Source organism: Salmo trutta, chromosome 34, assembly GCF_901001165.1.
Source record: "Salmo trutta chromosome 34, fSalTru1.1, whole genome shotgun sequence".
NCBI classification, from domain to species: domain Eukaryota; kingdom Metazoa; phylum Chordata; class Actinopteri; order Salmoniformes; family Salmonidae; genus Salmo; species Salmo trutta.
This window is the reverse complement of record NC_042990.1, coordinates 6,777,739-6,795,973: the sequence shown is the minus strand read 5'-3', so window position 1 is coordinate 6,795,973 and position 18,235 is coordinate 6,777,739. Positions and strand designations below refer to the sequence as shown.

The 18,235-nt window shown below is 42.2% G+C and overlaps 1 protein-coding gene across 4 annotated transcripts in view; it reads left to right on the top strand.

The window, feature by feature from the left end:
• Positions 1–18,235, top strand: part of samd12 (sterile alpha motif domain containing 12) — a 130,278-nt gene that overhangs the window by 27,788 nt on the left and 84,255 nt on the right. For all 4 annotated transcript variants that reach the window (XM_029731470.1, XM_029731468.1, XM_029731469.1 and 1 more), the window contains exons 2-3: positions 8,858–9,054; positions 16,496–16,625. In XM_029731470.1, coding sequence (XP_029587330.1) covers positions 8,858–9,054; positions 16,496–16,625 — 327 coding nt within the window. The remainder of the gene's footprint in view (positions 1–8,857; positions 9,055–16,495; positions 16,626–18,235) is intronic.

Below are 18,235 nucleotides of genomic sequence, written 5' to 3'. Positions count from 1 at the left end.
TGTGCTTCCAACTTTGGAGAAGACCCTTTCCTGTTTCAGCATGACAATGCCCCTGTGCACAAAGTGAGGTCCATACAGAAATTGTTTGTCGATCAGTGTGGAAGAACTTGACAAAGCCCTGATCTAAACTCTGTCAAACCTTCGGGATGAATTGGAATGCCGACTGCAAGCCAGGCCTAATCACCCAACATCAGTGCCGACCTCACTAATGCTCTTGTGGCTGAATGGAAGCAAGTCCCTGCAGCAATGTTCCAACATCTAGTGGAAAGCCTTCCCAGAAGAGTAGAGGCTGTTATAGAAGCAAATGGGAGACCAACTCCATATTAATGCCGATGATTCTGGAATGACATGTTTGACGAGCAGGTGTCCACATACTTTTTTTGTGTGTGTGTGTGATCTCGAACACTATTCAATTTGGGCTAAAAAAGCATTTGGACATTTTGGAACTACAAAAACGGTTTTAAGTTAAGGCCAAAGGAGACTGTGTTGAGCCTGTAGACCCAGAAAGACAGAAAGATTCCCTTTTTGAAGATGGGTTTCAGTTGTGGGTCAGTATCAATAATGTACCAGTGCTTCCTGATAATGTCCTTTTAAATGCCTTTCCCAATGGTGAATATTCTGCTTTTTCTTTCACTTTTGGTTGAAGGCTTTCCAAGTGTGTTAGCCCTTCAAAACAATCATTTGCATGTTTTATCCAATTTGTCTTTTGTAACCCTTTTCCTTTTGTGAGGTCCGTGGTCTGTTTCTGGTAAGAAGCATCAGAGCTGCATATTCTTCTGATGCGGCTGAATTGACTAACAGTGAGACTTTTTTGTTTTAATTAAGTGGACGTGGCTGGAAGCTGTCACCTTCTGAGGGTGGTTTCCTATAGAGATCTGTAGAGGGAGGGTTTTGTCCTTAATAAAACTGATTTGTGACAGGGCATAATTAATGGTGAAACAAAGGTGCTCACTCATAGTTTTCAAGGGGGACATATTTTGGGTGGTATTTTGCTCTTAAGATATGCGTTTTCCCTTATGTCTTCAAAGCGAGAGTCAAGTTCATTGTCATTCAGGTTATCAATTGGAAGAGCATTAACACGCTCCTGTCTGGTTATTAGTCTCATTCAATGGATTTACATTGGCAGGTGTATAGGGGGCTACCCCATTACCCCAAAACTGCGTCACACAAACTGCGTCACTCAAAAGCTCAGTCACTCAAACTGCGTCACTCAAAAGTCTTTTAACTGTATCAAAGTCATTGGCCTGTGATGTTGGGACAAATGATAGTCCCTTACCTAGGGCAGATGAACATGTATCAGATATAGACCTGTTGGACAAGTTAATTGCCATGTCTTGCTCCATTTTGAATTTTTTATTATTATAATTATTTTACCTTTATTTAACTAGGCAAGTCAGTTAAGAACAAATTCTTATTTTCAAAGTCGGCCTAGGAACAGTGGGTTAAAACCTCTTACATCTAGACGTTCCGCTAGCGGAACACCTGCTCCAATATCCAATGATGGACGTGGCGCGAAATACAAACTCCTCGAAAATCCGAAAACTTCAATTTTTCAAACATATGACTATTTTACACCATTTTAAAGACAAGACTCTCCTTTATCTAACCGCACTGTCCGATTTCAAAAAGGCTTTACAGCGAAAGCAAAACGTTAGATTATGTCAGCAGAGTACCCAGCCAGAAATAATCAGACACCCATTTTTCAAGCTAGCATATAATGTCACAAAAAACAAAACCACAGCTAAATGCAGCACTAACCTTTGATGATCTTCATCAGATGACACTCCTAGGACATTATGTTATACAATACATGCATGTTTTGTTCAATCAAGTTCATATTTATATCAAAAAACAGCTTTTTACATTAGCATGTGACGTTCAGAACTAGCATTCCCACCCAACACTTCCGGTGAATTTACTAAATTACTCACGATAAACGTTCACAAAAAACATAACAATTATTTTAAGAATTATAGATACAGAACTCCTTTATGCAATCGCGGTGTCCGATTTTAAAATAGCTTTTCGGTGAAAGCACATTTTGCAATATTCTGAGTAGATAGCCCGGCCATCATGGCTAGCTATTTTGACACCCACCAAGTTTGGTACTCACCAAACTCAGATTTACTATAAGAAAAATTGGATTACCTTTGCTGTTATTCGTCAGAATGCACTCCCAGGACTTCTACTTCATCACCCAATGTTGTTTTGGTTCCAAATAATCCATAGTTATATCCAAATAGCTCCGTTTGTTGTGCGTTCAAGACACTATCCGAAGGGTAACGAAGGGTGACGCGCCCGGCGCGTATCGTGACAAAAAAATTCAAAATATTCCATTACCGTACTTCGAAGCATGTCAAACGCTGTTGAAAATAGATTTTTATGCGATTTTTCTCGTAAAATAGCGATAATATTCCGACCGGGAGTCGTTGTTTTCGTTCAGAGACTGAAAATGTAAACATGGAGTCGTCTTGTGCACGCGCGCACCCGTCTCATTGTTCTCAGATCGACCACTTACCAAATGCGCTACTGTTTTTCAGCCAGAGACTGCAAAGTCATCATTCAACGTTCTGCCGCCTTCTGAGAGCCTATGGGAGCCTCAGGAAGTGTCACGTTACAGCAGAGATACTCTGTTTTGGATAGAGATGGCAAAGAAGGCCAAGAAATGGTCAGACAGGGTACTTCCTGTACAGAATCTTCTCAGGTTTTGGCCTGTCATTTGAGTTCTGTTATACTCACAGACACCATTCAAACAGTTTTAGAAACGTTGGAGTGTTTTCTATCCAAAGCTAATAATTATATGCATATTCTAGTTTCTGGGCAGGAGTAATAACCAGATTAAATCGGGTACGTTTTTTATCCGGTCGTGAAAATACTGCCCCCTATCCATAACAAGTTAACTGCCTTGTTCAGGGGCAGAACGACAGATTTGTACCTCGTCAGCTCGGGGATTCAATCTTGCCATCTTTCGGTTACTAGTCCAACGCTCTAACCACTAGGCTACGCTGCCGCCCCGATGTGTGGGGGGGACTTCGGGTGTTGCTGTCTTCCTTCGTTGTCCTCTCCAGCATTTCTTGCTGGGAAGCAGGGTGGGCTGTGGTTGTGATGACGGCCTTTTCGATGATGTTGTCCATCAGGATTCTCCAAAAAAGGAAGACGCTCTGCCTCTTAATTGGTCACTGGAGTCGGATGTGAAGGGAGGTTGATCGCCACATCAGTGGCCCTCTAGGATTATGGCTGGGCTGGCGTTTACCCTTCCAGCTTGCTCGTGGGAGAGTGCCAATTGGCTGTCTCCGGCCATCTCTTTTTTTCCCACATTGATCAATGTTCTCTTTTTTTTGTCCTTTATTGGTGATCTTGCTTTCTAGATCAACATTTAGCTGTGTCACTTGATCTCTCGTCATGCTCAATTGTTCTGACTTCTTGTATGGTCAGAGCCATTAAATCAAAGGAGTATTTATTGAGAATCTCGCACCATCGGTCACAAAAGAAGGGTTTGTTCAAACCAAGAGAAGGTGCTTTCTGTATCCGTAATCCTCGTGGAATTATTTTATGCCTTAGATAATCACTCAAGGTGACTGCATGATAATTACTGTTTTGTTTCACGGATATGTAGATTTTTGCGAGATGTGAAAACTGAGTCTGCATTGCAGTCTGTTGGGCCAGTTTCATCAAAAAGCGAGTCCTTCATTATGATCCTGGAGTAATCATACTCTGAGAACTCAAATTATTTGCTTTGGCCCGCCATTTTGAGTCTGTTCTTTCAGTCATAATGTCAAAGGACCGGTAGGCTTGTAAAAAGGAGTGCTGTATGGTAGAGTTCATGTTCAAAAGCTGACGAACATACGCAGATCCAGGTACTTTTTGCAGGTGCTGGAGTTGTGGGTGAATTCATGAAAAATAAAAAGGAAAACACCGCACACTGTTGCAGCGTTTTCCTTTTTTTATTTTTTCAGTCTGCTTTCCAACAGACCCTGAGAGACAAATTCACCTTTCAGCAGGACAATAACCTAAAACACAAGGCCAAATATACACTTGAGTTGCTTACCAAGATGGCATTGGAAGGTTTGGAATGGCCTAGTTACAGTTTTGACTTAAAACTTTTACTGCAGTGGGCTAAATCAGGGTCACAGTGATTCTTGGTCGTCTTCAACAAATCTACTTTGAAACAAATGTAAACACCTCACACACATGGTTATGGGCTTAAAGCTTTTTTTCCCTTTTTTTTTACCTGTACCATATCAGATAGTTGAAATGTATTCAATTTTGAGTTTGTATCCCAATACTACACTTTATATACATCACAGAAGACTGAAATACAACAAAAGCGTTAGACATAAAACCCGCCGAAAATCTGGTGTTTCTTTGAAATAATGTTTAATATTTTGCATAATTAATAAACATTCCACCCATGAGGCCACTAGGTAATTTGACTGCAGGAAAGGGCTACATCTGCTTGAAAATCTATGTAAGACTTGAAAATGGCTGTCTAGCAATGATTAACAACCAACTTGACTGATGTTGAAGAATTATTTTAAAGAATATGCAAATATTGTACAATCCTGGTATTCAAAGTTCTTAGACTTATCCAGAAAGATTAACAGTTGTAATCACTGCCAATGGTGCTTCTACAAATTATTGACTCAGGGGTTTTAATACTTAGGTAAATTCAATATTTCTGTATTTCATCTGCAAAATTTCTAAACACTTGTTTTGTTTAGATGGGTGAGAGAAAATGTAAATTGAATTCATTCTGAATTCAGGCTGTAACACAACCAAATGAATACTTTTCTGAAGTCACTGTAACGGTAAAACACCATTGTCAAAAAGCACAGCACATGCGAGCGGTTTCATGTGACTGATAAAAATATCAGTTTGAAATTTAGACAGAGGGGTGACGCTGCGGTCATCCCCCTCTTCAAAGGGGGTGACACTCTAGACCCAAACTGTTATAGACCCATATCCATCCTGCCCTGCCTTTCTAAAGTCTTCGAAAGCCAAGTTAAAACCTGTTGGGGATCTTATCCCAGTAATGGGATTCATTGTCATGTGACCATGGCGGGGAATTCAAAACTGCAAGAGTCTAATCATTTCAAATACTCAAATAATCAACTATTTTCCTCCATTTGAAAGATACACATCTCCTAAATCTAACCACATTGTCCGATTTTCAAAGAGGCTTTACGGAGAATGCATAAAGTTAGGTTATGTTAGGAGAGTACATTGACAATAGCTGTGTGTAATGTTTAGCCAATTCAAAGAAGGGCATCAACAGAGACAGAAAACCAGCTAGAATTATGCACTTACCTTTGACAATCTGCATCAGATGACACTCATAGGACATTATGTTATACAATACATGCATTTTTAGTTCCATCAAGTTCATATTTATATCCAAAAACAGCATTTACAGTCGCGGTGAAATTCAGAATTTTTTTCGGCTCGAATGCTCCCAGTGAATCCAGCGTTACAAATCACGGAATTACTATTCGAAAACATTGGTAAATTATAATATTGTCATTCAAAGAATAATATATTATCATCTCGTAATTGCTACCGAATGGCCAGATCTCAAAATAACTTTACTGGGAAATCACATTTTGCAATAAACGGGGTACTATGCTAAGAACAATAGGCTAGGCTATACAGGTTAGCAGCATCTAATATCATAATAACATTGTAAATATCCCCTTACCTTTGATTATCTCCATCAGAAGGCACTGCCAGGAATCCCAGGTCCAGAACAAATGTGGTTTCTTTTGACAAAGTTCATAATTTATGTCCAAATAACACCAAGTAGTTAGCGTTCAGTAGGCTCCCACAAAACGTGGTGGGGGGGGTGTAAAATCACGCCGAAAAGCTAAAAAAAAACTAGTAAATAATCTATTTACGTTCGTTCAAACATGTCAAACGTTGTTTAGCATCAATCTTTTGGTCCATTTTTAACGTGAAACATCAGTAATATTTTCACACGACCTATCCTGTGTCTAGAAAAACGTTTATGACAAATTCACTCTTCTCAGATTTATGCGCAGGCGCGAAAAATGAAGTGACGACATGTCAACTTCCCTGCATTCTAATTTGCTCTCTGTTAATCATAGACGCTTCAAACAACTTTATAAAGATCGTTGACATCTAGTGGAAGCCGTAGGAGTTGCGAAATGAATCCTTTCTCACTGTGGTATCTATAAAACAATGACACTAAATAGTACAGTCACAAAATTCACATTTTTTTTAAATCTATTTTTCACAGGTTTTTGCCTGCAATATGAGTTTTGTTATACTTACAGACACCATTCAAACTGTTTTAGAAAATTCAGAGTGTTTTCTATCCGAATGTGTTAATAATATGCATATCCTAGCTTCTGAGTTGGTGTAGGAGGCAGTTAAAAATGGGCACATATTTTTTTCAAAATTTCTCAATACTGCCCCCTAGCCCCAACAGGTTTTAATAAACCGATCACTGACCATTTTGAATCCCACCCTACCTTCTCCGCTGTGCAATCCGGTTTCCAAGCTGGTCACGGGTGCGCCTCAGCCACGCTCAAGGTACTAAACGATATCATAACCGCCATCGATAAAAGACAGTACTGTGCGGCCGTCTTCATCGACCTGGCCAAGGCTTTCGACTCTGTCAATCACCGTATTCTTATCGGCAGACTCGACAGCCTTGGTTTCTCAAATGACTGCCTCGCCTGGTTCACCAACTACTTCTCAGTTCAGTGTGTCAAATCGGAGGGCCTGTTGTCCTGACCGCTGGCAGTCTCTATGGGGGTACCACAGGGTTCAATTCTCGGGCCGACTCTTTTCTCTGTATATATCGATGTCGCTCTTGCTGCGGGTGATTCCCTGATCCACCTCTACGCAGATGACATCATTCTGTATACATCTGGCCCTTCTTTGGACACTTTGTTAACTAACCTCCAAACGAGCTTCAATGCCATACAGCACTCCTTTCGTGGCCTCCAACTGCTCTTAAACGCTAGTAAAACCAAATGCATGCTTTTCAACCGTTCGCTACCCGTCCCGCCCGACTAGCATCACTACTCTGGACGGTTCTGACAACTACAAATACCTGGGTGTCTGGCTAGACTGTAAACTCTCCTTCCAGACTCATATTAAACATCTCCAATCCAAAATTAAATCTAGAATCTGCTTCCTATTTCACAACAAAGCCTCCTTCACTCACGCCGCCAAACATACCCTCGTAAAACTAACTATCCTACCGATCCTCAACTTCGGCAATGTAATTTACAAAATAGCTTCCAATACTCTACTCAGCAAATTGGATGCAGTCTATCACAGTGCCATCCGTTTTGTCACCAAAGCCCCTTATACCACCCACCACTGCGACCTGTGTGCTCTAGTCGGCTGACCCTCGCTACATTTGTTGCCAGACCCACTGGCTCCAGGTCATCTATAAGTCTATGCTAGGTAAAGCTCCACCTTATCTCAGCTCACTGGTCACGATAACAACACCCACCCGTAGCACGCAATCCAGCAGGTATATCTCACTGCTCATCCCCAAAGCCAACACCTCCTTTGGCCGCCTTTCCCTCCAGTTCTCTGCTGCCAATGACTGGAACGAGTTTCAAAAATCGCTGAAGCTGGAGACCTATATTTCCCTCACTAACTTTAAACATCAGCTATCTGAGCAGCTAACCGATCGCTGCAGCTGTACATAGACCATCTGTAAATAGCCCACCCAATCTACCTACCTCATCCCCATATTGTTTTTATTTACTTTTCTGCTCTTTTGCACACCAGTATGTCTACTTGCACATCATCATCTGCTCGTCTATCACTCCAGTGTTAATTTGCTGAATTGTAATTTCTCCGCTACTATGGCCTATTTATTGCCTTACCACCTCATTCCATTTGCACACACTGTATATAGACTTTCTTTTTTTCTATTGTGTTATTGACTGTACGCTTGTTTATTCCATGTGTAACTCTGTTTGTTGTTTGTGTCGCTTTGCTTTATCTAGACCAGGTCGCAGTTGTAAATGAGAACTTGTTCTCAACTAGCCTACCTGGTTAAATAAAGGTCAAATAAAATGTTCAAAATGAAATGTAATATGCTACAACTAGCATGGGTTAATATGATTAGGATTGTGCTTTTTGGCTACTGGACAATGAAAGACTGTTGATACAAAATAATTGCCTCCACGGATATGGTATTGATTTTGGCTAGGCTACTTTGAAGCAAGGTAAGACGTTCCGGCTTCAAACAGTTCATTATGTTTTCAAAATGCATACTGCCTCTAGCTCATTGCAAAGTGGTGTGTGACATGCTGATGAAGCCTTCCTTTGCATTTGTTGTTTTGAGATTTTCTGCTCAAAGGCTCTATCTGTATGCTGTACAATTCCACAAAATGATGCACATTTCCCTAGGCCTATAGACCAGTCATGACCAGTCAAATGTATTTCCCTCAACTGGTATTTCCATCAATGAATAGGTTAAAAAGCATTATTTCACAAAGGTTTTTTGTTTCTTCATTTCCCGGACAATTGGCCGGCGGCAATTTTATTTATTGGCTTAAATAAAAGAAATGCCCAAGAGCCGGCTATTACCGGCAAGAAGTAAACCCTGTAACGCTGGTACCTTTGCTTCTACTATTCAAGTCCCCACTTAGATTACAGTATTCTATAGTATAACATCTTTACATTCCTCAACTGAATTTGAGAATTTCACCATGATCCTGAATGTGATTCAGACTTGCAGTGTGGAGTGTACACTTACCAAGTAGCAAGATGATGGTTGGTTCACAGACACACATCTATACTGTACACATTGGTGTCCTATAGTTTATTTAACCTTGTTTGTCCCCTCCTTCCCTCTTATCTCTCCCTGCAGCTGTCCACTGCAACCTGAGCCAGAATGGGATGGACCACCAGATGTGCCCGGACGATGTGACCTCTCACCTGGAGGAGGAGCCTCTGGACCAGGGCGCCATGCTGGACGACGACAGCCCCACCTATCAGGACGTGAGCCCCGGGTACCAGCGCCGCTCACCGCCCCAGCGCTCCGTCTCCGAGTCAGAACTCTCACGTGTAAGAACGGGGACTTCAATGCCGTCCTCATCAACCCAGTCATCGGGACCCACCAGACATTCCAAATATTTGACGTATCCTAAATCCAGCACACCTGGTTCAAATAAAAAAACGCTTGCTGATTAGTTTACTAGTTTTCAGGTGTGCATGGTGTTGGAGCACATTAAATGTATGGTACGGCTGGTGTGACCCGAGGACTGGTTTGAGAAAGGCTGCTCTAACAAATGTCAGGATAGGTACCAGGCTGGGGTGACCACTCACCATAATCATTGGTCTGTAATAGATTTGTAGGTGCATTTTGGGATATTAGTAACGCGTCTCATCTTTCGCTGTACCTTGCTAATTTTCAAGGAATTTCAGATCTGTAATTCTAACAGACAATCTTGAATTCAGTAATTACTTCCTCCTTACTACACACTCTTTCTGGCACCTAACCATTGCTTGATCAATTAAGTAAATACACAACTTTTCAAATGAACTCCCTTGACAGCCATTATTCAATGTTTCCTGAGAATGACTTGTTTAGATTAAAGGTTGTCGTCAGTGGAGAATTTATTTTATTTCCTCTCTAAAAATGGCATCCTGTCGAGACAACGGATCTGACATTTCCTCCTTTTTCTGCCTCTGTCTCTGAAGGGAGATGATAAAGAAAATGACAGAGATAATTATCTGTCAATCTGACTGCCTGGAACTGCTTTTCACCCAGACAATATGTTCACCGAGAAGCCCTATGTAGCTACGCCTTTGAAATGTAGAGGAACAACTAGGCTTGGGCAGATTTTAATATTGTCATTCCATCCTTCTCTTATCCCGGGATTTAGTGAAAACAAACATGAACTAAATTGCAAAGACAGGCAAATCCAGCTCATAATGTTACACAAGGATAGCTAGTGCGGACATTTACAAGCAAAAGTGAATGACAGAAATTGTGCAAATTAACAAAGTTGTGATGCCTGCTTTTCTGATGGAAGAGTAGCATGTGCACACGGAAGAGAGAACTCTAGTAGGAAGCATAGGGAAAAAATGGCAGCTGTGCAGAACTCATCCAGAGCTCTCTGACTTCTGGCAGAAAGCCATTATAAGATATCGGATGGCAAACATTTTAGTAGTGAATTGCATACAAGTGTAACTTCATCACCTCATGTGCGCCGCACAACAGAGACTCACTATAGATATAGAAATCTATACACTCCCGTTGTGCGATTTACTAACAAACGTGTGACTGGCTCAACTGTTCTGGGGAACCATGGTAAGCTTCATAATGTGACATGAAGAATGCATGCTGCTTTATCTCCTAATGTACTGCACAAGTTGACTGCAGGTATTAACTTAAAGTAGCTACAAATATTCCCATTTTATGGAAAAAATTCAAATATTGAAAAACTGTCCCGTGGCTTTTTCCAAATACCCTGGTAAACGGTATAACGCATAAGCCTACGAACAGCTAGGATGTTGTTTATGGTCTCACAGTGTGGTACAGGCCTTCTATGTTCCTACAGTATAAGAGTGTGATAAACCACCATGTAGGTTCATTTGATTTTTTTTTTTAATAACGGCATGGAATCCTATTCAGAAATCTGTGGATGGGGGGCCTTCCGAGTAGCGCAGCGGTCTAAGGTACTGCTTCACAGTGCTAGAGACATCACTACAGACCTGGGTTCAATCCCAACTGGCTGTGATCAGGAGTCCCATAGGGCGGCGCACAATTGGCCCAGCATCGTCCGGGTTGGGGTGGGGGCGCTTTACTTGGCTCATCACGCTCTAGCAACTCCTTGTGGCGGGCCGCGCGTCTGCGGGCTGATGTCAGCCGTCACATGAACGGTGTTTCCTTCGACACATGCGGCTGGCTTCCGGGATAAGCCTGACTCAACCTTCATCTCCTGAGCCCGTTGGGGAGTTGCAGCAATGAGACAAGATCGAAATTGGAGTGAAATACAACAACAAAAAAGATACAAAATCTGTGGATGTTATGTTACCTTCATAGGGAATCAGTCAACTCTTCACATGTAGCATAAAGTACAACACTCTTAATCACAAACTGTATTTTCAACCATGCTCATTGTACAGTATCTGCCATTTGAGTTCATGACTTTGATACCCTTTTCACACTACTGAGCCAAACCAACTCGAGCCAAGCTGTACTGCTCTGGCCAGGCTACATATTCCACTAGTTGCTGGAACATGTTTGAAAGGACAATAAGAAAAGAGAAGTCGGAGCCATCACAGTATGGTGCAGTTCTGCCTATTGAGGAACTCTGTAGCTAAGCAACGGCATCGACTGAAAGCGTGACCTGGTAGAGCGTGGTTCCTTCAACGCCAGGATAATGGGTTCGATTCCTGGGACCACCCACCCATAAAATATATGCACGCATCACTAAGTCACTTTGGATAACAGCGTCTTCTAAACGGCATATATTATTATGGAAAATCAAGAAACCCTACAGATAATATCATGCCCAAAGCAATATCTTACTTTGTCTACACACACATTAACTCCTATTGCCCTGCTGTGTAATGGACCTATATTGACTTCCGAGGTCAGGGAATTAAAAGCCAGCGTTGTGTATGCACGTTCTTTTGATGTGGCCCAATGAAGTCGGTCTTCACACTGCTTGTAAATCCAAATTTCTCAACCTGGAGGCGTCTTTTAAAGAAAGCGGTTATTAATTTAATCAGAATAGCGTGTTATTTCTCCCTCCCAGCCCGGCCTGCCGTCCACATAGAGACAGCCTAGCCTGCCTTATCCCCGCAACTTAATGGAATAATTAGCTAATTTTCTTTTCCTTTGAGCTTTGGGAGAGAGCGAAATAATAATGGGAGAGAAACAGCGGGCCCAGGCAACGCCTGCAGCAACGCTGGACTAGTTAATTAAGTGAGCTACGAAGGAGATGGGGCGAGAACAACACTGGGGCTCGATGTCTCAAATAACCACTCAGTCAGTGTGACGCTAATGGCTATTCCCTCTCAACAGTGAGGAAACGTATTGGAATGATGGAATGATGCAGTGTGGTATTGGGATGATGCAGTGTGGCCATTTATTCGCTAGATGGCGCTGTATGTTTGTGAATGCCAGAGCTGTATAGTGTACTAACTAGGCTACACAGTGGTGGAGCTATGCTAACACTACAGTACGAGAGCTCCTTGAATGCCTTTACATTCTTGTAATAATGGTGTTAGTTGAAATGAATGTAAGTAATGAATGAACTATCGCTAAGGATTTTAGTATCAATATTAAGTATCCTATTAATTACACCTGGTAGTAGTCTGTGTTGCTGTGGGTTTCATTTTCATGGCTTTGGGGACTGACATCCTTAAAGTGTTTGTGTTTTGAAGTTGTCCTTGCTCTGTTGCTAAGGTAACATGTGAAATACATGAACTGCGTAGTGCGTTAAATTATGCCAAGGACAGATTGACTGTTTTTTGTTTTGTGTGTTTTTACGAGCTTGTGCACACAGACATATTCTCATTTTCTCACTTAGAAATAAAGCTGGCTTTTTCTCGCTCTGTCACTCAAATCTCTAATTGGCCCAGAGTTTCATGAAGTTCTGTGGATGATTTCCCTTTGTTTCTCAGTCTCTCTCTCTCTCTCTCTCACTCTCACTCTCACTCACTCACTCACTCACTCACTCACTCACTCACTCACTCACTCACTCACTCACTCAGCCTCACCCAATGTTAAAGTCCCAGAAACACTGCTCTGTGTTACATTACAGTACTATGAAATACATGGATGGCTATTGATTGAGGAACTGTTGCAGTCAGCGAGCTCACCCTGTGCGGTGAACATTATACACACTCACCGCTGAGCAGTAGAGTGAGCAAAGCCAAGCCCTCTCTCTTGGGTGACATACAGTACCAGTCCAAAATGTGGACACGCCTACTCATTCAAGGGTTTTTCTTTATTTTACTACATTGTAGAATAAAAGTGGACATCAGAACTATGAAATAACACATGGAATCATGTAGTAACCAAAAAAGTTTTAAATCAAAATGTGTTTTAGATTCTTCAAAGTAGCCACCTCTTTGCCTTGATGACAGCTTTGCACACTCTTGCCATTCTCTCAACCATCTTCACCTGGAATGCTTTTCCAACAGTCTTGAAGGAGTTCCCACATATGCTGTGCACTTGGTATATGTAGGTTCCCTTCACTCTGCAGTCCAACTCATCCCAAACCATCTCAATTGGGTTGAGGTTGGGTGATTGTGGAGGAGAGGTCATCTGATGCAGCACTCCATCACTCTCCTTGGTCAAATAGCCCTTACACTGCCTGGATGTGTATTTTGGGTAATTGTCCTGTTGAAAAACAAAAGCTAGTCCCACTAAGCGCAAACCAGATGGGATGGCGTATCGCTGCCGAATTCTGTGGTCACCTACTCTGTGTCTCACAAAGGCACGGCGGTTGGAACCAGAAATCTCAAATTTGTATATATTTCCACCGGTCTAATGTTCAGTGCTCGTGTTTCTTGGCCCAAGCAAGTCTCTTCTTCTTGTTGGTGTCCTTTCTAGTAGTGGTTTCTTTGCAGCAATTCAACCATGAAGGCCTGATTCACGCAGTCTCCTCTGAACAGTTGATGTTGAGATGTGTCTGTTACTTGAACTCTGTGAAGCATTTATTTAAACTGCAATTTCTGAGGCTGGTAACTCTGGGTCTTCTGAGGCTGAACTTGCAGAGGTAACTCTGGGTCTTCCTTTCCTGTGGCAGTCCTCATGAGAGCCAGTTTCATCATAGCGCTTGATGGTTTTTGCGACAGCACTTGAAGAAACTTTGGAAGTTCTTGAAATGTTACTTATTGACTGACCTTTATGTCTTAAAGTAATGTCGGACTGTCATTTCTCTTTACTTATTTGAGCTGTTCTTGCCATAATATGGACTTGGTCTTTTACCAAATAGGGCTATCGTCTGTATACCACCTCTATCTTGTCACAACACAACTGATTGGCTCAAACGCATTAAGAAGGTAAGAAATTCCACAAATTAACTTTTAACAAGGCAGACCTGTTAATTGAAATGCATTCCAGGTGACTATCTCATGAAGCTGGTTGAGAGAATGCCAAGAGTGTGCTAAGCTGTCATTTTTAATACTTTGTTTTAGGTTACTACATGATTCCATATCTGTTATTTCATAGTTTTGATGTCTTGACTATTATTCTACAATGTAGAAAAAAGTAAAAATAAAGAAAAACCCTGGAATGAGTAGGTGTCCAATGTTTTGACTGGTACTGTAGGTCCCATTTATGCTTTGCGAAAACCAAACACTGCATTCCACAGTAAGAACCTTATACCAACGGTCAAGCATGGTGTAGGAGTGTGATGGTTTGGGGATGCTTTGCTGCCTCAGGACCTGGATGACTTGCCTTAGAGATTACTTCCTTCTATTATCTGAGAATTCTACAGGAGAATGTCAGGCCAATCGTCTGTGAGCTGAAGCATAAGCGGAGCTGGGGTCATGTAGCAAAACAATGATCCAAAACAGACAATCAAGTCTACATTTGAAGTTTTGGAATGGCCTAGTCAAAGTCCAGACCGAATCCCAGATGAGATGTTGTGGCAGGACATGAAACGAGCAGTTCATGCCAGATAAAACCCACAAATGTCGCTGCGTTTAAAGCAGTTCTGCACGGAAGAGTGGGTCAAAATTCCTCCACAGTGACTTGAGAGACTGATCAACAACTACAGGAAGCGTTTGGTTGGAGTCAATGCCTTAAAGTATTTGCCCCCATTCTAAATTCTCTACTTTTGCATATTTTTTTTTAATACTGAATGTATGATCTTCAATGCAAACCTAAAATTAGATAAAAGGGAACCTGAGTGAACAAATAACAATTACATACTCATTTAATTTCATTTATTTCATAAACAAAAGTTATGCAACACCAACAGTAATGCCCCCGTGTGAAAGTAATTTCCACTTTACACTCTAACTGGTTGTGCCACCTTTAGTTGCTATGCCTCCAACCAAATACTTCCTGATGGTGGCACAACCAGTTATTGAGTGTAAAGTGGAAATTACTTTTTCAACAGGGGCATTACTGTTGGTGTTGCATAACTTTGGTTTATGAAATAAATGAAATGAAATTAGTATGTAATTGTTATTTGTTCACTCCGGTTCCCTTTTATCTAATTTTAGGTTTGCGTTGAAGATCTGACATTCAGTATATAAAAAAAAAATGCGAAAGTAGAGAATTTAGAATAAGGGCAAATACTTTTTCACAGCACTGACTCCAACCAAATGCTTCCTGTAGTTGTTGATCAGTCGCACACTACTGGCTGATCGTAGTGTTTCTGGCTAAGCCATCCAGAGCTACACTAGCTCATTCGCCGTACTATACTGTACCATACGCCCCAGGCTGCTAGTCAGGGTTAATTGGTGTCGAGCTGAGCTGTATTTAATGGTTAACGTGGGTTGTTGTTGCAACGCCATCTTTCCCTCAGCGGAGCTCTCCTGTCTCTTCCGTCTCTGCAGATATGGTGTCTCTGTGGCCTGCCAAAGCAGTCACGTCGGTCGTCTGTACTCTAACTATGCTTGGCACTGGGAGAAGGACAGTCTCTCTGTATCTCTGTCTCTCGTCAGTCAGGCAGAGATAGAGACATAAATGGGAATGCGGTGGGCACTGTTATGCTGGCCTAGACGAGGTGGAGGCATGCTCTATTGCTATGCTGCACCACACAGCGAGCCGCTGCTGACTGGAGTGGGAGGGAAATGGGAGGAAGGGGGTGGATGTGAAATTTTAACCACCTCTCTCGGTGGGTAATTTGAGTCGCCCCTCAATCAAAAGGATGCGATGCCAGCACTTTCGCTACAGTGGCGGCTTGTTCAGCGGGACGCGCACTGAATGCCTGAGGGATTAGGCAACATATGAACTATCAACCTGGCTGCATGTTGTTGTCTGTCAAAGGATTTATAGTATGTCCCATTTGGTCTGATAAATAGTGCTGTACAATGTTTCCATTAGTGCTTCTTGTGTAACATGCATATCCGCTTATTACCATATCTGTAGACATTGCTATATCATTGGTAAGGGAAGGGGGATACCTAGTCAGTTGTACAACTGAATGCATTCAACTGAAATGCGTCTTCCGCATTTAACACAACCCCTCCGAATACTGGCATGTACTGTGTAATTTCTAACCCTCTGAAGACTGGCATGTACTGTGTAATTTCTAACCCTCTGAAGACTGGCATGTACTGTGTAATGTCTAATCCTAAAGCCTGCATGGTGTATATGCTAGCTACTCTTGTGTATTGCTGTGGATTTTACTGACCTGCAGATCTAGTCTTAGGAACTGTGTCATCCGGATTATACAGATGGCCCTTTTGTCTGCGTTGGTTGATATTGTATTGTTTGTGTGTGCACTGTATATGTACAGTCTGTGTTAGTACTGTATGTGCGATCTATTTTGCACCTGTAAGTCATCTGTTGTCTTTCCCCTCCATGCAGTCGGGGAACGTAAAGCTGTCCAAGCCGGTGGCCCTGTGGACCCAGCAGGACGTGTGCAAGTGGCTGAAGAAGCACTGCCCCAAGCAGCACCAGATCTACAGCGACGCCTTCAAGCAGCATGACATCACAGGTGCGCCCGCCACAGCCTGAGTCTGTCTGTCTCGTCGCGGTTACTGTTGCCACCGTTGCCATGTCAATCATCCCCCTAACGAGCCCCGCCAAGGTCACACCCGCCCACCCGCCAACGACCCGCCTGCCGCATAATGACGAAGGCTAATTGCCACGCACTCAACCTCTCGGAGCACGACTGATTACATTAGAATGTTTATTTGCAGCTCGCCGTGACTGGCGAAATTGAACACTTCACCCATAATGCTCTTAGGCCGTGAGGAAACCGAGGTCGCTGGGGTTAAGGGCTCAACCGGAGCACACGGCAGCAGCGTTCCATTAAGGGGTAGAAAATGCTAGCTGAAAAATGCTACTTCCCATTAAGATTAGTAGGAGCTGGCTACATACAGTAAGAATCCCACTTATCTCATGTCAATAACATGTACATAAACAAATAAAATAGCAAATGATGCATGTAATGAATAAAGAAAAGAGCCCATTTCATCCATCTCATTTTGCTCATGAGAACCATCACCACGAGTTTGGCTAAATTCAAACTTCCTTGGCGATAAACTTAGATTTAAAATATTAGATCATCTTTGCACGTTGTCTCTAAATATGCATTTCCTCATTTAGCCCGCCGATAATGAAACAAGCACATGACCTAAGATGTTGTCTCACAATTAGTGTAATGACCTGCAGTTGTGAGATGTTTTTGTCTCAGGATCAGAGGAGTGGATAAGGGGTTAACCACCGGCCCAATTAGCGATAACGATATGCACAAAACACGCTAGTAATTCCCCTCGTCATCCCAACCAGCATGAATTAACAGACTGCAATTAAAACAGGCCAGGCCATACCAATCGGGCTCACAATGCAATTTGCATCCCAATCATGCAGAAATATCGTGCATAATTTTTTCACTAGATTAGATTTAACTAGAGCAAGCAAATCATGAGGAATGTAGTATTGTGCTTGAGAACCACACTGTGTAAACAAACTAGTCGAATAGGAACAAGTACTGTGTACACAAAACACAACTAGAAAGATCTATTGAGTCCCACTGGCCGGTGCTAGGAAATTGAGTTGGAAATTGAAAATGCTGTGTGTGCGGTTCGTTTCTGGTCTGATTAGGAGAAGGCCCTTTGTTTGATAGGACTTACTTTTGCTATGGTATCTATGGTAACAGAGTCGTAAGCCAACACTCTTGTAGGAAGTCAATACTACCAATTTTATTGGTCTTGGCCCACTGGTCATCCTTTCAGAAGTAGCAAATCAATACAGGGTACCGTATCCAAATCATAACTCTTACACGTCCCTTATTCATGTCCTAGCTCTGACAGTGGAAGATATTTTACATCTCCGGGCTTTGCAGCAGCACTACGTTTTCACTTCTTTGAACGACTTCAATATGCAGCCGTCTTTTGCCATCCCCTGCCAGCAACGTCGAGCAGCAGCCAAAGTCAAAATCAATGTTTCCCATCTGAGCGCCTCGATTGCCAAGATTCCCCCCCTTCTCTCGACGCTCCCGAAAGACCGCCTCCGACTTTGACATTAACACCGAGCTGTCATTTTAAAATGCATTAAAGCATATTAAGGTGTAATTAGATATTAGTCCCCTAATCTTGTGTA